This window comes from Diadema antillarum, unplaced genomic scaffold, assembly GCF_040938485.1.
Source record: "Diadema antillarum isolate AM-2024a unplaced genomic scaffold, OU_Dant_1.0 seq00001679_RagTag, whole genome shotgun sequence".
Classification (NCBI taxonomy): domain Eukaryota; kingdom Metazoa; phylum Echinodermata; class Echinoidea; order Diadematoida; family Diadematidae; genus Diadema; species Diadema antillarum.
This window is the reverse complement of record NW_027272374.1, coordinates 18035-41355: the sequence shown is the minus strand read 5'-3', so window position 1 is coordinate 41355 and position 23321 is coordinate 18035. Positions and strand designations below refer to the sequence as shown.

Sequence of the window (23321 nt, the reverse complement as noted above, 5' to 3'; positions counted from 1 at the left end):
ATCGGGAAGAAATTTTGAACCGGTTCAAAATTTCTTCCCGATCTCCCCGATCAAAATTGACATATTTTTAATCGTACGGCAAGCGGGGAGAGCGTAGTGACAGCGTAAACGCAGCGAGGAGAGCGTAATGACGGCGTAAACGCAGCGGGATGAGCGTAACAAGGTCTTTCTGAGCGTAGTAACATCGGCATAAGAACGGGAAGTAATTTTAGCTGTAATTTTCGAAGAAGAAGAAGCGATGAAGAAAAAGAAGAGAAGAAAGCAGCGAAGCAGCTACCCAAAAGGCGAAGAAAGAGAGACTGCACGTGATGCTGAAAGAGGAGGAAGAGGACATAGCAGAATTTTGAAGAATATGAAATCATCTACAACTGGAGGAAGACGGACTATAAAAGCAAGGACATCAAGAAAAAATCCTTTGAAAAATCAGCACGTCTTTGTTTATACAATGCATTGCTGCAAAAGAATCGTGAGTTGAGGAGGCTCTTCAAGTTCAAGTTCAAGTTGATTTATTTCACTTCCAACAAACAAATAATAAAAAAATACAAAGAATAGCTCATATACACAGACGTCATGAAATCAGTACCACAATGCGATGAACAGAATAACATTGTAAAAGAGATACAGGCAAATTATCAACAGAGATACAACTAACAGTTACGTCACTGTGGTAAATGCATACAAAATATTGCTGGAAATGGAGAGGCCTGCTAAAAAGCAGAGCTTGTTATAGTATTAGAATGCAGTCCCCTCATAGAGAAAAATAAATAATTGCAAAAAACAACAACAACAACAATTTTCCCTAAGCGGTAGCAAAAAAAAAAGACAGACAGAGTAATACACACATACATGCACACATACGGACGCACATTAACAAACACATGGCGGCTCTCTTGTAAGGAAAAAATTGATGAGAGGATAGAAAGATATAGTAGTGAAGAAGGTAGTAAGTCCGAGGTGGACAAGGGGGGGGGGGGGGGGGAGGAGGGGAGAGGAGAGGGAAAATGGTGGGTCATAACCAGGGCACTGGAAGCACAGAAGCACTTGCTCGCTGATGAAGAAAGAGTAGTGAGAATAACGAAGCAACAACAACTTTGAAAATCAAAAGTAAAAAAAGAAGAATGAATCTTCGAGGTCCACAGTATATTTCTTCGGTTCTGCATGCTAATAAGTTGACTGACTGCTGATCCACAGTCGAATCGGGGTACATCGGGGCACATTGAGCACTTTTCAGCTCTCTGAACGGGGGTAACAGCGTGATAAGATCGTATAGATCGTTCAGAGCGTACATACAGCGTGCATTGATCGGATAACATCGGCAACATCGCACTAACAGCGTAGCTACATCGTTCTAAAGCGTACCGGCAGCGGCAGAGATCGCAATGTCTAATTCCCGATCATCGTAGTAAGAGCGTAGCAAGCACTTGGTAGTCGTAACTGCAGCGTACTTAGAGCGTTCTAACATCGTACTGTGTCCAGATCGGCTCAGGTTTTACCCGATCCTTCCCGACCTGAGAAAATTGTCAAATCGTAGCGAGAACGGCATAGTGGAACGGGGGCTTTAGATACATCTTGAATACATCAAAATGACACAATGCCATAAATAATGCAAATTTATGAGAGTCGGAAGTGCAGCAACATACCTGCACCTCGACACCTCGACAGAAGAATTTCATGAATTTGAACATACCTGCAGCAGGAAGTACTGGCAGAAGTTCCAGTCCTTGTTGTTCCTGCTCTCCCGCTCGGCCCGTATGAGCTCCTCGAAGCGGCCCAGCACCCGGTTGTAGGCGAGGAGGATCAGGCTGCGCAGCCGCTGTAGGAACAGGACCTGCGAGTCCTGGGCTCGTGGCGTGGGAACTGGATTGTTGGGTTCGTGCAGCACTATCACTCTGCATAGGAATTGTTTGATTTCACATTTTACAGAAAGCTTGACATAAAATGAACACACACAAGGTTGGAATATGAAAGGAAACAAGGAGATAAATGACAAATAAGTAAGGAAGCACAAAAAGCACAAATCAGAAGATAATTAACACTGTCAACCCAACCTGTCAGACTGCTTGCTGCAAAAGTCGTTCTTTATCTTGTCGAGAACCGATGTCCTCGGCAGAAACTTCTGCTTGTTCCCCCGCTTGGGGTTGGCCGTCTCGACCAGGACGATCAGCCAGTCGCTGACGTTGTGCTCCTTGAGGGACTGCTGCCAGGCTGCAATGTCGTTCTTGACGCACACTTTATAGGCATCTGCATCCTAAGAGGTGGAAGAATATGTCAGTCATAAGATAACCACTGTACAGTGTAATCCAGTTATAATGAACAGGCTTATATACTGTAAAACAAGGAACGTTCGTGTGCATTTTAATTTCGCGAGCACCAAGATTTGCGAAATTAAAATGCACGCCAAAGTTCTTGTCAACACTATATGCGTTGAATGCCAGTGGCAGTTCGCGAAATTTCATGCTGCAAAAATGGCCGTCGGCTCCATTTCGCAAAAAATTCATGCCGCGAATATATCATGTTTTACAGTAGAAATTCCAGTTACACTGAAGTTGAAGTAATAATTCAGGCCACAAAATTTGTCCCACTTTTCACGAAGTGACGGAAGCCGCACGGTTTCCGTGCGACTTTCCGTCACTTCGTGAAAAGTGGGACGAATTATCCACTCTACTGTTTTTTACTGTTTAATTGTTCAGTTATACCGAAGTTTCGATGTAACGAAAGAAAAATTGATGGTCCTGAGGACTTTGTTATAACAGGAGTCAACTGTATACCCATTCCTTGTGTTGAGTTATTCATGACCATACACAGTTGTTTACAATACCGTATTTACACACACTTTGGTGGGAATAGACACGAGGCAAACCTGATGATGTTCTCTAACTAGGGCTGTCACTTAAATCAAAATCTGTGAGGTTTCAAAGAGCCATCAGGGATACACAAAGTGATATCTACATCAAGGAGGCTTTTAAATTTTCTCATCAGAGCAAGAAGGGATGGTTAACTTGTTCAATACTGAATTCTGAAATCCCCATAGGCTGAATACACAGGCCACCAGGTTCTGATAGGGAAAGGGTTAACTTATAAGGGAGCCTCCTGTAAAATCTGGGAGACTTGTCAGCCCTCAATAAGAAATAGAGGATCACCTGCTGACAAAGAGGAATGTTTTCATGAAAAGTACTGGTAATGTTTTTGATGAAATATTTTGTCCAAGTAACTGAAATTAAGCACTGAATTCATTCATTCTTCAAAAGCAAGTTTGAGACATGATAGACAAAAGGCTGTCTGACCGAAACAGAATAGAAAGTGCCACGCTCTCAGCCCCAAGACCTTCCCAACTCACGGGGCACTCTGTCCAGTACATGTGAAACACAGGGAGCTGCAGCAGCTTGCGGTCATTCTCGGACGGCAGGAGGTCAGAGTTGTAGGGGACAAAGTTGACGTCCACATGGATCATCTTTGGGGCACGACCATACGACCTTGAAGGAAGACGGATACCACAGACCAAAAAGTAAGTTTCTTATTTTTGCTGTTGACATGGATTATACATTCAGATCTAGGAATCAAGAATTGCAAATGTACGATCATAAGGATAAAACAATACACTTGACTGCATTTGCGTGCATCAGAGCACAGCAAATATTTAATGTGAAGATATATTCCACACTTAAAGGGATAGTACAGTATTGATGGAGATGAGAATTGGGCTTCTAACTTTTTGCGAGATACCAAGAAAACACTTATGATATAATTACAGAGCATACCATTTTAAGAGGAATTCAATGTTTATTTGATGAAAATCGGGTTTGGAATGACTGAAACATCCAAAAACAAAGTAAAACAAAGCGATCGTAATAAAGTGTGGGTCCCACACTTTATTAGAATCGCTCTTTTTGGGATATCTCAGCCATTTCAAAACCAATTTTCATCAAATAAACGTTGAATTCCTCATAGAATTACATGCTCTTCCATATTTCAGAAGAGGTTTCTCATTATCTCACAAAAAACAAGAGACCCGCGGGTCTAGCGCTCACCTGAGTATCGCAAGTTCATCTTTCACGCAGTCACTAATCTAAATTAAAATTTGACCAGGCATTCTCAAGTAGAAGATGAAAATGTACAATAAGGGCCCAATTTTTTTAAGATTCCTTAATTTGGGGGGATTGGGGCCCCCTGGGGCCCTCTGGGTGGGGCATGGTGCCCATTTTGATAAATTGAGATCCTGACCCCCTAGGGATGCTACCTGCCAAGTTTGACAAAAATCCATCATGAGGTTTTCAGGAAGAAGATGAAAATGTACAATTCAGGTCCCCATTTGGACCCTTCCAACCACCCCCCCCCCCCCCTACCCAAGAGGGGCACCCCTGGATCTCCTATGAACAAACTTGAAACTACAGTCATTAATGTACTCACTCATGATATAATCTCAGCTCTATAACTTCTGATTCTAGAGATTTATAAAGATTCCTTCATTTGGGGGGGTTTGGGACCCCTGGGGGCCCCCTGGGTTGGGCATGGTGCCCATTTTAACAAATTGAGATCCTAACCCCCTAGGGATGCTACCTGCCAAGTTTGGTGAAAATGGGTCATGGGGTTTTCAAGAAGAAGATAAAAATGTACAATTTAGGCCCCATTAGGACCCCTCCTCACCCCCTCCCCTGGGTCCCAAGGGGGGCACCCCTGATTCTGCCATGAACAAACTTGAAACTACAGTCATCAATGTACTAACTCATAGTATTAACTTAGCTCTATCACTTCTGGTTCTAGAGAAGAAGATTTTTGCGGATTCCTTAATTTTGGGGGGTTTGGGCCCCCTGGGGGCCCCCTAGGAGGGGCATGGTGCCCATTTTAACAAATTGAGTTCCTAACCCCCTAGGGATGCTACCTGCCAAGTTTGACAAAAATCCATCATGAGGTTTTCAGGAAGAAGATGAAAATGTACAATTCAGGTCCCCATTTGGACCCTTCCAACCACCCCCCCCCCCCCCTACCCAAGAGGGGCACCCCTGGATCTCCTATGAACAAACTTGAAACTACAGTCATTAATGTACTCACTCATGATATTATCTCAGCTCTATAACTTCTGATTCTAGAGATTTATAAAGATTCCTTCATTTGGGGGGTTTGGGACCCCTGGGGGCCCCCTGGGTTGGGCATGGTGCCCATTTTAACAAATTGAGATCCTAACCCCCTAGGGATGCTACCTGCCAAGTTTGGTGAAAATGGGTCATGGGGTTTTCAAGAAGAAGATAAAAATGTACAATTTAGGCCCCATTAGGACCCCTCCTCACCCCCTCCCCTGGGTCCCAAGGGGGGCACCCCTGATTCTGCCATGAACAAACTTGAAACTACAGTCATCAATGTACTAACTCATAGTATTAACTTAGCTCTATCACTTCTGGTTCTAGAGAAGAAGATTTTTGCGGATTCCTTAATTTTGGGGGGTTTGGGCCCCCTGGGGGCCCCCTAGGAGGGGCATGGTGCCCATTTTAACAAATTGAGTTCCTAACCCCCTAGGGATGCTACCTGCCAAGTTTGGTGAAAATGGGTCATGGGGTTCTCAAGAAGAAGATGAAAATGTACAATTTAGGCCCCATTAGAACCCTTCCCCACCCCCCTCCCCTGGGTCCCAAGGGGGGCACCCCTGATTCTGCCATGAACAAACTTGAAACTACAGTCATCAATGTACTAACTCATAGTATTAACTTAGCTCTATCACTTCTGGTTCTAGAGAAGAAGATTTTTACAGATTCCTTAATTTTGGGGGGTTTGGGCCCCCCTGGGGGCCCCCTGGGTGGGGCATGGTGCCCATTTTAACAAATTGAGTTCCTAACCCCCTAGGGATGCTACCTGCCAAGTTTGATGAAAATCGGTCTTGGGGTTTTCAAGAAGAAGATGAAAATGTAAAAAGTTTACGCACGACGGACGACGGACGACGCACGACGCACGACGGACGACGGACGACGCACGACGCACGACGCACGACGCACGACGGACGCCGGACGAAGGGCGATCGCAATAGCTCACTTGAGCCTTTGGCTCAGGTGAGCTAAAAATGTTAGAAACCTGAAATAAGGTCTCAACCAAAACCATACTATCCCTTTAATAATGCATCCATAACTTTTCATTTATCATAAGATGGACAGTCATCTTTAACTAAGATTGCCAAAAGAAGAATAGGGTCTTAGCATGTTAGGAATTGTTTGTATCAAAATTTATCAGTGTGAAAACTACAATTCATATTCTTCATCTCTTGGGCGACATTTGATATACTAGTACTTGGTCCATTACACCATAATTGCATAAGGGAAGCTTTTAAACTGATAATGTAACTTAATGCAAACAGGAAGAAATTTGTATTCACTTTTCATCACACATTCACATACAAAAACAGCCTCTACATTGGTGGAAAAACATGAACACAACTAGTGTTTTCTGTTTTTATCTGCACAACCCACATACATGTGATTAAGATTCACAATTCACCACTAAGTATTTATTCTTTGTTTTTTTCACATTACATAGAAAGAAAACACTAAAGTGGAAGAAAATACATTCTTATTTCTTTTGATACAGCAGCCCTATGCTAAACATCATGAAAATCAAATTCAAAATCAAGAGGCAAAACTGCTAGTCCAATCTCAAAATGAATACTTTTTGCTAGCCTACAGGCATTTCGCTGCAACAATCACAGTCCATATAGGGCTTACAGACCAACCACAATTAACAGAATTGCTGCTAGCACAGAAACAGACAACAAGTCCAATCCGGATTTTTTTGTTACACACACATGTCCACTCTCCCTTATGATATTTGGGTTTTTTGTAATGAGTTTTAATCAAAACAAATAGATAATTTTTTCTCCTTCTTCTCATAAGGGAGAGTGGACATGTGTGTGTAACATGAAATCATGGTGCGAACTTGCAACCATTTATATATCAGATGTGAGATGGATGAGAAGTGAAGAGGAGACCTCATGAGCACTGAGGGGGAGAGTGCCTTGTGAGACAGCCCCCCCCCCCTCCCTCATGAGCAGATTTCCCAGAAAGAGTCAGGAGGATACTAAATTGGGAGAATTCTCAGAGACACTGTGATACTGCAAGAACTCAACTTTCCTGCAAGGAATATAATGGCTCACCTCCTCCATTCTACGGCCTCTCGTGGTAAGCCCTGTACCAACTCAGCATGAATGGATGAAAAAAGCTCCTGCTCTCCATGACCTAGCAAAGAAGAAATGCATTTTGTCATTAAATGGAATGAACTACATGTATGAATCTTGATCATTATACCTTACAACCTTTAAGCTCAATAAGCATGATCAATTGAATGACTGAATTCAATTAGTGAATTATGAATTGTTTTACAAGGCTCCAAAAGAAGCAGTGAATGCCAATCAGCAAGCAAGCATGGGACTGACAGCGATCCATTCAAGGACCGATAGGCACTGACTGAGGATGTGCCAGTGTTGTTGATGTCTTTCCCCTATTTTTCTTATTTTTTCAAAGGTAACATCCACTTCTAGAAAAAAAAAATGGCTGCCCACGTCACACGTAAGTTTTATTTTAAAGGAGGACACGTTTTCAAAAATCCACAAACATTGGGAAAACAACAAAAAGTCCAGTTTCTTAGATCCTTGTTTCTTAATTGTGATATAAAGAAGTACCAAAAATACAATTTTAGATGCGATATGTTGTCATTTAGGTGAGAAAGTTTCACTTTTGTCAGAGATTGTGCCCATATTATCAGTTGCTTTTTGTAGATTGGTACTGGTAGTGTCAAAGTATATGTGTGGTAATGCATCTATACGTTTATAGAGCGTGTCGCATTGTTTAGCAGTATATTACCGAATGTGTCGTACCTGCCGTAAATGGGCTCACGGCCGCTTACAGCCACAATTACTCTAACTGTTAGTCATATACAAAACAATTTGAAAGTTTGTTATCACGTGTTAAGTTTAAGATCAAAGTGTCCGTGTCTAGAAGATTTTCTATATTCAGAATGGTCAGAGCGCAATATTTGTCACATGATCGCTGAATGATTGATGAACAGTGATGAACTGATGAACAAACATCAATCGCTCGAAACAGGACCAATCTCTTAGTCTTTGTGACATTAGTCTTAACAGATAGATCTACTCTTAAAAACTAAAGCAGTAAATTTAAAGGGCATCTCATACCATCATGACCATAGCTCATAGTCATAGCTATAGCCTTTACAAGGTACTGACAATGTTACAGAATATAACTTTTAGACTCTATCCTCCACATACGTTAGATCTTATACGAGCTGGTTGATCCACATACACGGAGGACACCGAGATCAATGACTAACTAACCCTAACCCTAACTCTAACCCTAACCCTAATCCTAAATTTTTGAGTAAACTCTAATCCCAAAGCCACCTAACCGTATGTTAAACTTATTCATGTTAGCGATTGATGACATTAATCTACTTGTAATGAATCGTGATGCATAGCGGGGGGTACATATGGAAGTCTTGCCGTGGTAAATACGGGGCAAACGCAACACTAACAGATTATTGAAAATGTGAAATGGATTGATCATACCGTCTACGGTGCTATCAAATGTAGGATACGCGATCATAAACGTATGGGACTGTACACGACGCTATGTTTATGTGTCTTCAAATCCACAATCACACTTTAATAATCTTGTTCATTAGCGATATTCAGTCACAATGAAACGGCAATCTGAAACACTTACATGTCACAATCGGCTTGTTTTCCATTATTCTGTCATTTTTCTGCTAAAAGATATGAAAAATAATGAATTGAAAGTCCGTTTCTCAACAGTAATTGAGGTCGTACTCGTAGCCGACATTCGACCAGCATTCGACACCGATCGACCAGTTTGACCAGTCATAACTTTGATCAAGTGATGGCGCTGTGCACGAATACTGTACAGTGCCGTATATTAAGAGAGTCTGGCCAACTCATAAATTGAACGCCATGTCGTTACCCAGCGTACAGTGCGCTTATGGTTTTAGCGTGTGCGCTTTGGGGTTAGCGCGCGCAGGCGTCCCAAAGGCGCAAGGCACCGTGTTGCTTGACTGTTTTTTTTTCTTTTAAGAGAGAGAGAGAGAGAGAGAGATGTTGAACAAAGCCAACAATCAATCATTTTTACACATTCAAATAGACACAAGCACACAGGTATATAAACTTAATAGGGAAGCTGTTTAAAGGACATAATTCTAGAATATAAATATGATAAATTATTGCTGTATGAATAAAAGTAGAATTCACAGTATGTCGTGTCGTAAATTTTCACTAGACTGTAGGCCCCCTATGCTATATTGTTTATTTAGCAAGTTGTCCAGGGAACAAGAATATTGTACAACAAAATGATACAATGTATATATATTTACAATTCTAGCTGTACTGTGCACAGACGATAGACGAATTTACCAGTTTTACTGTTTCGCACATAAATAACCATCAATTACCATCCTATTTAGTACCATACTAGATAAACTGACATGAAGGCCTACTAGTATAAGTAGGCCCTAATTCAAGAGGAATACACCTATGTACAATGTATATACAACATGAAAAGTCATCGGCAAGTGCATAATTATAATGGTATGTAAAATGATCTCAAATTGTTTAAAAATAATGTCCCCCCCCCCCCCAAAAAAAAAAAAAAGACGTGTAATTGAACAATTGAACAAGCACAAGTACCTGGATAACATGATAACCATGAGGGATATCTTCAGTGACATCCGTACCAAATATAAACTATGATCAGGACCATTGAATGGATATGAAATGAGTTTTAAAAAATGAAAATGTCCAAATGGCGACCAGTATACCTCCGCCATATTACATTGTTCTTAGCAGATGTATAAGAGTTCGCCTTGACAATGTTACACGACAGTTTCACATATTATTCGCAAAAAAAATGTCACAAAATTTGATGCGTCGAGTGTTTACTTTCCTTGAACTATATAGGTGTAAATGGATGAGTTTTATTTAAAAGAGAAATAATGAGGAATTTGAGCATTTTTTACTCGTAAGTTGACCAATCTATTTTCATGGCAATACTTTCAGCGGTTATTTTACAAATCTGCGGAAATTACTGTCATTTTTATGACTTATATGATACAGAACTTTTTGGCCAAAATTGATTTACAAGACAGTTGTATATTATCCATACTTGGTCTATTTCATATGCTATCCTTATGTATACATTGGGCAAGCAGAATTATATGTTATGCAATATGTACCTTTGAACTGTGATGAATTTGTCAATTTGTAATATGTAATTGAATTTTTTTGTCTTGTTCATTATGTGGACTACATGTAAAAAAAACCAGTGAAAAGAGAATTTCCTTTATGGACAATAAAGCAATTCATTCATTCATTCATTTTAGTATTTTCACTTGACCTTTGACCATCATGGCCAAAATCCTTCCCTATGCGTCATTGTGTACGAATGGTGGCATGCAAATACCGCGTTTGGTTTTAAGTTTGTGCATTGGGTATAATCTCCAAGGTATGGATGAACTGGGTAATAATATTTCAACAATAGATAGTAGAATTTTAACATTTTACCCGACATCGATCCTTGACCTTTGCCACCTCCCATGACCCCAAACCCCACCCCCACCCCCCCCCCCCAAAAAAAAAAACAAAAAAAAAAACAATCACAACAGAATCACGGTCGGGCAGAAAGTTTCGTCTGGAAATACATGTGCTCACCTTCAGAAATTGAATACAGTATGGGGGAAATGGCAGTATTTTAAGATTTTAACCATTATGATTTTGACGGTTCACTTTGAGCATGTTTACGCAATCACACAATCATGTCAAGTTTCATGGCCAATGGTTTCAACAAAATTGATTGCGAATGAAGGACAGACAAATGCCTCAGGCGACACTTCGTACGTTATAGCGGTGACATATACAATCTTAATGAGAATCAAAACTTGGATAGTCTGAGAGACACCGCGAGGAATCCAAAGGAAAAAAAAATCATATATTAGTTTTCCCGTCACTCTCTAATTTCCCACTTCTTTCCTTCGTTTTGGATCTGTCGGAAAGCGGTGCATCATTACATTTGAGCCAGGTCGGTTAGCGCAACGCCATGCTGCGCAGGAAAGGCATGACGAATTTTCAGTTTATCGCAGTAAGATATCAAAATATCTTTCGCATACTTCAATAAAATAGACAACGGCAAGGACACTGCACCGCGACTGATATTGGGGATTTCCCAAAGGCAAGCAATACACGCGTAGCTGCGCATGTTCAACAATGGGCACTGCGTATAAACTCTCCTCACGCCCGCGTGATTGACTTTGGTAACGACATGGCGCCTGTAGATCACGGGACCAGCTTTTGACCAATCACAGGCTTCAAAACACATAAGCCAAAAACCGAGTTGGCCAGACTCTCTTAATATACGGCACTGATACTGTACTAGTACCGCATGCAAAGCTTAATAGGAGTCGGGCTCACACGGGTAAATAATGATTATTCCCCATAGATATGCGATTGTGTTAAAATTCAAAAGTTGAAAATACGAGTTCTTTTCACTCAAAAGAAAAAAAAACACTTAGTTACTCTACATGCACCCAATGAAATACAGTCCCTTCAAATTCCATGTGAAAAGCGTTCCTCTTCCAACCAAAATGCTGTATGTAGAGGAATTCATATTCATTATCTGCAGCTATTCAGTTTTTTGCCAAACTGCATTTCTGATTTTTTATTAATTTTTTTTCTTCATTTATTTTGGTATCTTTGGCACGATTTTGTGAAGGGGTCAGAGACATTCCATTTTATTAACAGGTGTGAGCCCAATATCTTAGCTCGCGACGTTGCCAGAGTTGGCATACAAATTATGCTTTCTGGCATAATTTTAGACCCTTCAGCATCGAGCATTATGCTAGGCATGATTTGCCTGTTTTTAGGCTAATTCTAGCATACCTGGTAATTATTTTGCTGCAAGAAGCAAATCTCCAGGCATTTTGTGTACTGTGGAACCTCTTTTTGGTTGGTTTCTTTGTTAGTTTGTGAGCTATTTTGTCGACGAAATTGACAATAACAAGTTGTGAAGACCATGTCCTGTTTTTTGTGCTGTTGTTGTTGTTTTTTTTAATAGGTCTTTTTTGCTTGTCAGTTGATCAGCAAATTGTAGCAAAAAGAAATGCGAGATCAATTGGGCACCATAATGGGACGGGACACCACAATTTAATTTTATTTCTATTGTTTAATTCTTTATGTTTTATTTTGTTTGCTTGTCAGCCGATTGGACACCATATTCGAACCATAATTCGTAGGAAAAGAATGTGATGACCATTTTTCTTTTTCTTGTCAGCTGATTAGCCACGACAAGTTCTGGTTGACATAATGTGCCATAATTCCTTGGCAATTTAGCAGTAGGCTGCTTCAAGCACAATCCCATTTTTTATTTTCGCTGGTCACAATGAGTAGCTCTTAGGTAAAGTACCGGTAATGAAAAAAACCTTTTTGACAAATAATTATTGAAGTACATGTACCAAGTCATCCAACAGGGCCTATACATCCACACCAGTCTAGATCGTATAGGTATTGGCGAACACACTGGTGAATTTGAAGGCACCTCTGTCCTCCAGTAGTTGTATTCGTGCATGCCCTTATCCTTCCCCATTTTATGTTCACTTATCTTTCACGTTTCTTGCCATTTGTTTTCTTTCTCAATGGGTTAAACCACTGATTTTTTTTATCACTAACTTCAAATGCTTACACGTGGTAAAAAAGAGTACTCCTTTTGTAATATTCCTTACAACTCAAAAGCTTGCCCGACAAGGTAAGAAAATATTATCTATAGGCCCCCTAAGCCTCATGCGAGTGACGTAACAGCCCCACGACATTCTACATGACAAGGCCTACTCATGAGGATGATACTGCTGCTGCATAATATGTTATGAGAACTGTCTGTCACGACCGTAAACCCTGCCACCTGTCGAAAGCAGCTAGCTGCGGCCATATTTTAATCTTTTGGTCCCTATGCAATGTATGCAAACCAGAAATACAAATTCGCTAAAACTACAAAAGAATTATTGCTTGATTTCATTTTCATATGTGTTTCTTTACATTAAAATGAGTAACTGATAGTAACAGTTGACATAGTACCGGTACGAGAATACATTAACATGCATCCCTACGCCTACTACAATGTACAACTGTACTAGTAAATGCAGCAAAATCAAAATGGCCTCCGACCTGACTATAGTGGTCATCTGTCTAGAAAGACCACTCTTTTGTCTTGCCTTAAAAGTGGCTGTATGTTAATATAGACAGATTTGACTGGACATCATACAAGCCTTTCAAATTAAGCCCTGTGGGTTTTTATGCCTCCGCCTGTCGCCGGAATCATCATATTTTCGGGTTGTCCGTCTTTCCGTCCGTCCGTCCTTCCATCCCAAGGTGTAATCTTAGAAATATCACATTAAAGCTTAAAGGAAAAAACATGCACAAACACACACACAAAAAAAACACACACACGCACACACACACACACACAATGTCAACCTAAACGGCAGTGATTCTGAAGCAGCATCTACGGAAGATGTGGAACAACAGCAGGGACATGGCCCCTGTGTCCAGAGAAGAGCTGCGCGATTCACTTTAAATCGCTACCATAACACCTCGAGTGTCACCAAAATGCTACAAGAACTTAATTGGACCACTCTGGAACAGCGCAGAGAAAATGACAGGCTAATTATGATGTACAAAATACAAAATAATCTCACTCCTCTTTCAGCACAGGACTATATCATCAAACAGGCTACTCAGTTAACGAGAGCCTCGCAACCACACTCCTATCAGGTACCATATTCGAGAACTGAATCGCATCGCCATTCGTTCTTCCCAAGAACTGTAAGGAACTGGAATTCCCTGTCGTCAGAAATTGTTTCAGCGCCATCTGTGGGATCATTTCGAAACCGTCTAACGGTTGATCACAGTGGCTAGTATTTTCGTCAAATTTTCTATGTGCTTGTAAATATCTGTAAATAAATTGTATTATAATGTAAATAGCACCAGTCTGCAAGAATCTTCAGTCTATTGAAGGAGGCAGACTTAATCAGAAGAAGAAGAACTCTGCAATGACTGACTGGTACAAGTAATCACAATTTCATGGCTTTTATTGGCTATGGTAGTTGATTGTTGGGTTACCAATTAAATGTAAAATTACCACAGTTTTATGCAACGGGTCCAGCCAGGACAGGTAGGCGGGCGGAATCATCTCAAAATTACAAGTCGCAGCAAAGGAAAAAAAAAGCCCCGAGAGTATACTTTCAGTAAAATACCAACAGAGTTGGTCTTTATGTGGGTATCAGGTGGTAGCAGACGACGCGTCTGCCTCGTCGGAGCTCGCCCGCCAGGCCAGGAAGCGCAGCAGCCGCGGACTGATCAGCAGCAGTAATACTGTAACCAGTTAGGCTACGCGCTAGGCTGGATCACCGAACTAAAACACTAAAAAAAATATATAGAGTTCGGTGGGCTGGATTTATAGCTCAGCCGATCAATTCCATGCATGCGACATGCGGCGCTCGCTCCTAGCGCTGCTGTTGGTTTGCATGCTTGCCTCATCATACAAACAAACGGTCAGCGCCGGGCCTCAGACTACAGCAGCTAGCTACGGAGATGTACGTAGAGCTCGTGCATGTATACAGTACGTACAGTTACTGTACACATACCGCGCGCGCGTAGCGTGTAAAAAAAAAAAAACACACACACACACACACTAATGCATATCAGTTCGGGAAACCCACTCACAAGGGGGGCCCCTCCTTATAAGTAACCCGTCCCCCTTATAAGTAACCCCGTCCCCCTTATAAGTAACCCCCGGGGCACCCCTTATAAGGAGTCTCCACGCTTTTTTGCAATGCAACGCGAAAATGAAAGGACTGCGGCAATTCGCTTGATGTTTGACATCGCATTTAAATCCATGATTTTAGATATGATGCCTCAAACCGATTTTGCTCAAATTTCGTGAGTAACTAGGAAACTTGTGAAGCTTTATGGACATAATCAAGCGAATTGCCGCAGTCCTTTCATTTTCGCGTTGCATTGCAAAAAAGCGTGGAGACTCCTTATAAGGGGTGCCCCGGGGGTTACTTATAAGGGGGACGGGGTTACTTATAAGGGGGACGGGTTACTTATAAGGAGGGGCCCCCCTTGTGAGTGGGTTTCCCGAACTGATATGATCAATAATAAACTATCTATTTTCATAAGTATCAGGAGGATCTAGGATCAGGCAGAAGCGCTGCAGTGACGATCCGACCCGGCCCCAAGCGAGATCTAGTGACTCCGTGACTCACATCATAGCCTTGGTATGGCCATAGAATATGTCAAAAAATCTTCGTAAACTAAAGTCTCTTGGAGTCTTAAAAGATAGCCCGACCAGACGCTGTAAGTACGCTGTGCGGTCGCGACGTACGCGTGTACCTACGTACACTTTGTACAGCGACTGGGCTGTGTATAGTTACTTGGTAGCTACATGTACTAAGTAAGTAGGGCCCTATAGGCCTAGCGTTAGTAGTAGCCCCGCAGACCGCGCCATGTGGCAGCTCCGCATTAGTAGCACGTTATTGTAGTAACCCGCTAACATAGACCTAACGCTAGTACTAGTAGGAATCCTGGCCGCGATTCTATAAGTTACTTAAAACAGTTTAACACTTAACTTGTTACATGACTAACACCTTTTAGTAGGCCTAAACTGCTAGGGTGACTACACTAAAACTTTCAAAAGTAAATTTAACAATGTCAGGCCTGCAGGGCGAATCCAGGAATTCTGTAAAGGGGAGGCGCCTTTGCAAAGTTAAGGGGGGGGGGAGTGCACATGTCCCCCGCCCCATTTTTTCTTTTCATTTCTTTCATTTTAACCAAAAAATAAGGAAGGGGCACGCGCTCGATGCGTCCCCCTCTGGATCTGCCACTGGGCCTTTAAAGGAAAGAGACAAAGAACTAGTCTAGTGTCGAGATCTAACATTATAGAAACCATGGGCATGGCATAACTTACTTTTATCTATTAAAGAGTTAGAGTGCGTCTAGGCCTAACGCTAGGTGGGTTTACTGTAACACCGTTACAGGATCAAGCAATCTTCAATGCCCTGGCCTGAGTGTATTGAAAGCGCCGTACATATAGGTGTACCCTTCAAGATTCTGTAGAATTAGGTCCAGTTCTGTCATGCAAAGGTAATTTTGTGATGGCTTTTGTAATTTACATCAAAATCGGGCTAGGCTGGGGGAAAGTGTTGGGATTATAAAACTAGAAGTAGAACTCCTATGTGTTTCCATGTGTACACTTGTATATAAAGTTGTAATATGTATTTGTGTTCTAACATATCTTACCTATTTGCAGTGTATGTGCATCCTTTCCACTCGCCTTTGCCAGTGTCAAGTGAGAGTTGACTGATAATGACCAAGCCAGAGCAGAGCAAACCTCAGCTTTCCTGTCAGGAGCTCAGCAAGCAGTGCAACGACATCGAATTGAGCTCGTCAGTTGCAGCAGATGGATGTTGGTCTAGGAGCAATCCTCAAAGGAATCACCAAAGTTCACATTGCTCTACCAGGTATCACATAAAGGTGAATTTTAAGTCTTCTTTCAGTATCTAGAATGAGCCACAAGGTTCAACTCTAACTTATAATTTGAAGCAGAAGTCCTAGCTAGATGTCGTGTAGACATCTAAGCTTTAAATTTTTAAATTTTGTAAATCATAGTAAGTGAAGGCTCATGGAATCTTGTGGAGTAGAATGTATTTCATGTGTGTGTATAAAAAAAAGAAAAGAAAAGAAGTCTATATAAGCATTCAAAAAGGCAAAGTATCCATCTGTAAGACTGTAGACTAGAAATACAAAGAGAAATGAGAACTCCTTCAAGAGAACCAACTGGCCACAACTAAAGTTTTAAAACCTGCAAACCAAAACTACAATTTTGCAATTTTTATTGCTCACTCCTATTTGGGCACTTGGGTCAAGGTAAACGGACCAAAAACTTTGGATCCTACTAGCAGTTAGTACCTACAGGGCGGCAGAGTGACTGATCCAAAATCCTGAAAGAGACAAAGGGGGAAAACAAAATCTGTCTTCTCATCTTCTCTTGTTAAGGCGTCGATAGGAATCCAGTCCAGGCTCTCTGAGCTGACAGAGTTCCAAGGGCCAGAGCCAGACTTAGAGAGATGCCGCAGCGACGAGCCAGCTCTCCAAAGGCAGAGGAGATACCTGAATGGTTTTGGCAGTGATGATGACTGTTTTGTCGTTGATGCACACAAGGTAACTTGTAACAAACCCAAACTTCTTCAGTCATCACTTCTGCCAAATTCGAGCAACAGTTAAGCAGTCAAGTCTTTTCCTTTTCAGTGTACAAACTTCATATAATTCTTATCCATGCAAGTGATCAATAACATTGCATCAATTTTCCTTTGTTCATTTCTTTTTATGGAATGGGAGGGCAAGGAAATATATCATTATTTAGGAGGTTTGTGCTTGCTGCTGCTGTACGCTACTGTAATGTCTGTCCCTTTTTGTGAACATTTTATATTTCTTTTATAGACTCGAGTTAACTTCAATGTCTTTACAAGCAATTTCAAGCAATCGATTATCTATGGGCTTAATTGCATAATGGGATAAAAATTGTTCATGTAGATAGATTTCCACATCATCAAGAATTTCCATATCAAGAATTTCAGTTTTTATCAGGTCAACTTGACGTTTGCATTTTTTTCCCCACCAAGAATCTTTTCATGAACTGATTAGTGTTTTACTCCCCCACCCCCCCCCCAACTCCCAGGATTTTATTGGATGGTATCCATTTATATGTACCGTACTCTATTCAATACATGTATAGCTTTCAACTACACATAGCTGAAATATTAAAGTCAAGTTCAGAGATGTTCTCAATCTCTCTATCTGTGCCTGCAGGAAGCTGATGCGAAGTGCAGAAAGCAGGCTTACTACAAGACGTGTGGCTGGCTGCCAAAGGAAGTGGCTGATTACACTCACGTGGACAATAAGGGGGACTTTCTGGAAGAACTGGGTAAGATTGTCCTATGCCTTTCAAGAGTATAATGTTACTTGGTCTAAGCAGACAGAAATGTGACAAGGAGATTTAAAGTCACATAGAAAGCGAAGTGCCTCATAACATTTTGATGTCAGGATGTACATCATTGTCCTTATTACATGAAAAATCTGGGATACTGGGATACACAAAATGTTAGTTGGCATTCGAAATACCAGGGTTGAAGTGTCCCATGAGAATGTGCGAAACATAGAGTGAATCTGACCCCAAGAACAAAAAAAAAGAGAAAATTAAAAATCATGGCAATATTTACCTGGCATCTAATATGAAATATTGCACAACATTTCATTGCGAAAATTGTTATTATGTGGGGGGTTTTTTCCTAGGAAAGTTCGCAAGACCATGAAGCATGAATGATAACCCAATTTGTCAGTATATTCCTATCTTGATATTATAACAGTTTTTCCATTTTACCTGTCCCTCCCTCTCTCTATCTCGCCTTCTTCCCTTTTTCTGTCATTTCCTGCTATTCTTTCTTCTTGTTCTTGATGAAATTATGTTCTTTTGTTCTAAATCATTTCCATCACGAAGATCAATAACATTCGATTAACATTAAATGTAATTCGGAACACGTTGGGAGCAAATGCAGTTATGGATCCATTCTTGTCTGAAAAGAATAGAATTGTTCTCACTCACAACTCCAAGGGCAGACTTCTTTGTCTGTTGCTCCTGACCATTTCATGTACTATGATTACAGACACCATGTAACTACTAAAGGTGCAGATCTACACCCAGTATGCCAGACTAGAACCTGATGAGGTTGTTCACATGAATCCAAACAAAAAAAAAAAATGTAGTCATTGCAGCCCCCCTCTTGTTATCTTGCACTGATTGATCCTAGACACAAACAAATCCCCCCCCCCAAAAAAAGAATAATAATAATAATAATAATAATAAAAATAATAATAATAAAAGGGAATAAAATACAATAAATGAATAAATAAATAGATAAATAAACAAATAAATAAATAAATAAATAAATAGATAAATAAATAAATAAAAAATAAAAAATCGTTTCTCTTGAGACCTTTGCTCATAAAGGTGTAAGAAAAAGTAACTTGTCCTCTGCAGCCTAATGAGGAGCTTCTGCAATCTAGACTGGAAGCCTGCCAACCCCTCATTAGCAATATTCCCCTCAGACGTACAACTTCACGTCAGTCAGATCATTTTAGATTCTGCTGGGAGGTGATTCTCATTTACCGGACTCACTCGAGGCGAAACTATGACTGAGGTTTTACGAGTTGACCCCCTACAACTTGGCAAATTGGTTGTCCTTATCCTGGAATGTCACAAAAAGAAAGTAAAAACTGTAATTACTGACACTACCAGCCCTTCAATTCTCTTTTGACTCATTACTGCCCACTCATTTACCTGTATTTGTAATCATCAGTGGACAAGCCATGCCCACATTATTCACTAATGATGGTCAACAGTTAAATATATTGTACGAGGGCATGATCTTGATTCAGTCTTGGTGAAAAAAAGAACAACTCTATGGCTTTGCAAAGTATGCCTTATGAGTTTCATTTCTTATAGAGAGACTAATAACTGTTGAAGCCCTTGTATTAGAAGTGTCTGTAATCACCAGAGTATGAAACTACCGAGGACTTGTTTCTGCTTGAAATAAAACAAAACAACAACAAACAAAAAACAACAACCTTGCTCTCTACAAGTCTCTACACTTTCTAAAAGTGGCTAAAATCTTCCTTCTCTACATGTGTAAGTTTGAATATGCTGTCGCTTTGTAAAACTTGTTTTAAGTATTTTGTAGCAAATTTTTCTTAGCATGAGATGAGCAATCTTACAAGATGTGATTGTATGTGAAACAGTTCACATTTTTAAAGTATAATCACTCTTTTGGTGTCTCACGTTGTAGAATGTAGCCTAAGAAAACAGCTCATCATTGCACAACATGTGACAACATTTACATCATTTGAAGAAGGGGACATTCACAGATAATGATAACACTTCATTTTCAACATTGCTTTTTGATGTGTTAGTTACTGGCATACTTTCTCAAAAGCTAAAATCTATAGAGGCGAAGACTTTTGATGTTCAGAAGGATGATGTTGGGTGTCGTCACATTGGACATGTCATAATCGCTTCTTTGTCCCTGAATTCATTTCTGTCTTGTTATGGTCCCCTTCTGTTGTCCTCCCTGGCCAAATGATTTTGAAAGTGCACAGAATTTCACATTATCTCTCTGTTAGTACGTGTTTTGCTCCTTCTAGTTGAAATAAGGGAGAATTGAAAAACTCTATTGCCCAGAGGCTGTTGTAGATAAGCAAATTGCATTAAAAATACTCTTTAAAGATATGATGCAATATATTATACATATGTTTATAGTAATTTCATTTCAATACTCTTGTTTATATCATCTTGATGAAAATTGTTGATTTCATCACTATGAAATAATCATTGACAAGTGGACTAATGATATGATCTGGAAGAAAAAAATAAGAAATGGACTGACATTACAAACGTAGCACTCTTCTCCAGGTAAAAATGTCAACATTCTCTTTTCTCCTTCAAGTAAGCAAATTTTTCAGTCATAAACAGTCCATGAAAGTCGACCCATAATCAGACCTGGTTTGGATCCTTTTGTCTCATTCCCATCTCACAGAGTCCTCCGTCCGGGATCAGCTGGACAGTGAGCTGGAGGTCTTCCGGTCCAACCTCCTGGCGATCATCGGTCAGCAGCAGGCACAATGCAGAGAGTACTTCAGCCAAGAATCTCACGATTGCTTCTCTCAGCCGCAGCCGCGGTCCGAGGAAACATGCTCGGAAGGGAGACAGGTGGGACAGAAATGGGCTAAAGGAGTCCTTACATGACTGAAAGATTTCAGCATTGATCGCTGTCATGCAAGTGCAGTTCCAAAACTTCAAAAGTTAAAGAGAGCTTTACCAGATAAAGCAAACAGAAAAGCAGAGATATGAGCTAGAATAGAAAGTTCTGGAAGTTTCACAAAATTGTACACAAATTGCACATTTACAACGATATCAGTAGCAACCACACATACAAATTGATGAGGTGGTAATGTCATAGCTTTGCAAGTGTCCAAGTGACCTACATGCAAATCTTTGCTGAACTTTCCTTGTTGAAGTGGAAAAAAAAAATATCCTTCACATTAATTTCTGTCTTTTTTTTTTGGGGGGGGGAGTGTTGTTGTAGTTGTGTCACAAAAAATCTAGTAATGATGACTTATAGGCAAGCGCTTAAAATGCTAAAATGTCGACCCAAAATATATTTATGTAATCTTTCTTTTTTGACAAAGGCAAACAGAGGGAAACTGACCAGAAATGATACAATTCATTAGTGGAAAAATGAGCCAAGAAAATGGGATTCCATCGGGATGGAATCCCATTGGAATGATGTGGAATGACATGGATTCCTGATGGAATGCCATTTTCTTTGCTCATTTTTCCACAAATAATTTTTCTTTCTTTCTTTTTTTGCGCAAAACAATGGGAAAGTTGTGAGTTGATGACATCATCAACTAGGCGGAGTTTTGTCGTGACCTTGAACCTGAGTCTTTGCAAACACAGGGTAGAGTTGTTATTTTTATCTTATCTCCTACGGGTCTAAGTCTTTGAATTATCTGCTATTTATGAATATTTGTACGGCTCAATCTCATCAAGCATTATTGTCACCCTCTCGAGGCTCAAAGTTAGGCAGCGTACACTCATGACGGAGGATTCACAATTAAGTGGTCCACTTGTGCAGAAGATGTCAAGCTTATGTGCAGGGCCTTTTAGGCAGTGCAGCCACTACTCTGCAGTCACACGCTGAGAGTTGAGGTTTTGTTGATGAACCAGCCTGAACTTTTTTTGTGTGTGTATTTGTGTGAACATTCAATGATAATGCAAGAAAAAAAAAAAATGACCTGTGTGCTGAAAATGTAATGATCTGCTTTCTCTCTTTAGGGAATTGAATGACATTCATGAACATTAGCACGTCAAATAAACCTCAGAAGTGTTGTTTTTTACTTGTGTGTGTTTCTTTTTTGTTTTTAGTTTTTTGTTGCATTTTTTTTGCTTGTTTGTTTGTTTGTTTTGCCCTATAGGAGTTTGTTTGTTTCTTCCCTCTCTCCCCTCTCTCTTTTTCTCTTTGGCACCATAGCCATCTGAAATCATTTCACTCATTTCTCAATATTTCAGACACCAAGTCCTGTTCCGGACATCCTAGATGCTGACTGCATGTGGCCATCAGGTGAGTTAATGCTGTGCTCATTGCAACTGTTTTGCCACAGTTTTAACCTAGACAAAAAAAATGATAGATTTGACTCTGTTTCTAATTGTTTCATAGATATAAGTGGTTTATTTCATGAGAAAAATAAGCATAACAAGATTTTCTTTGGATGACACCCAGGGAGACGATGATGGTTACAATAGATTCATTAACCCAGATGGACTGATTTTTCTACAACATGCATTTCCCATAGACACTTGCCCCAGTATACTCGAGACTCGTCCTCAGTGGGTTAAGGAGACAGTAGACCTTAAGGAGACAAATTGTGTCTCCTTAACATTTTCGACTCCATGATAAGTCATTCAGTCCATGCATTACCACTGGCTAGTACAATATTTTTGTTCCATACACTGTCTCTGAAAGTCTAGAGGAATATGTGTTCATATACAAACATAACGATGGTATTCAAAGAGTTCTGACTGTAGCTTGCAATCAGTGCAATCAAAATTAATGCCAGGTTCATCATGGAACAAGCCATTCTTATTTGAGCTCCATTTTGTTGGTCTGAAGTAATTGTGAGATGTATGCTTCATAGCCACCAAGATTTGATGAACTACATTATTATTTTCTGTCTAAGTCCCATGCAAAAACATTACATCTCCCCTCGGTCCCATCAATCCTGGAAATATTGTCACTGGATATTTCAAAACATTTTTCCCCAGGCCTGGAAAAGTACCAGGTAATAGGAAAAAAGAAAGGAAGAGTATCGGGATATCGCAGAAATGTCATGGAAAATGATTTCACTAGATTTTTGCTAATATGTGATTCCCGAAACTACACCCTTACAAAATTAAAGGGGGTGCACCCTTTCCATTTTTTTCTTTTTGTTTCTTTTGTTTTAACAAAAAATAAGGGGGGGGGGGGCGTGCCAAGTGCACCCCCGCCTGGATCCAGCACTGATAATGAAGTGCTTAAAGTAGAATATGTCTCAATGCGTTGTTCAGAACTTGGAGAGAAAGTCATGAAGTCAAGATAAGAGACCAGTGAAATATTGAATA

The 23321-nt window shown here is 40.3% G+C and overlaps 1 protein-coding gene across 1 annotated transcript in view; it reads right to left on the bottom strand.

The window, feature by feature from the left end:
* LOC139711648 (trafficking protein particle complex subunit 10-like) overlaps positions 1-8742 on the bottom strand; it is a 29567-nt gene extending 20825 nt beyond the window's left edge. The window contains exons 1-5 of the mRNA XM_071623509.1: positions 8718-8742; positions 7133-7214; positions 3338-3473; positions 2049-2248; positions 1688-1889 (exon numbers count right to left, since the gene is read on the bottom strand). Coding sequence (XP_071479610.1) covers positions 1688-1889; positions 2049-2248; positions 3338-3473; positions 7133-7214; positions 8718-8742 — 645 coding nt within the window. The remainder of the gene's footprint in view (positions 1-1687; positions 1890-2048; positions 2249-3337; positions 3474-7132; positions 7215-8717) is intronic.
* Between the last annotated feature and the right edge of the window lie 14579 nt (positions 8743-23321).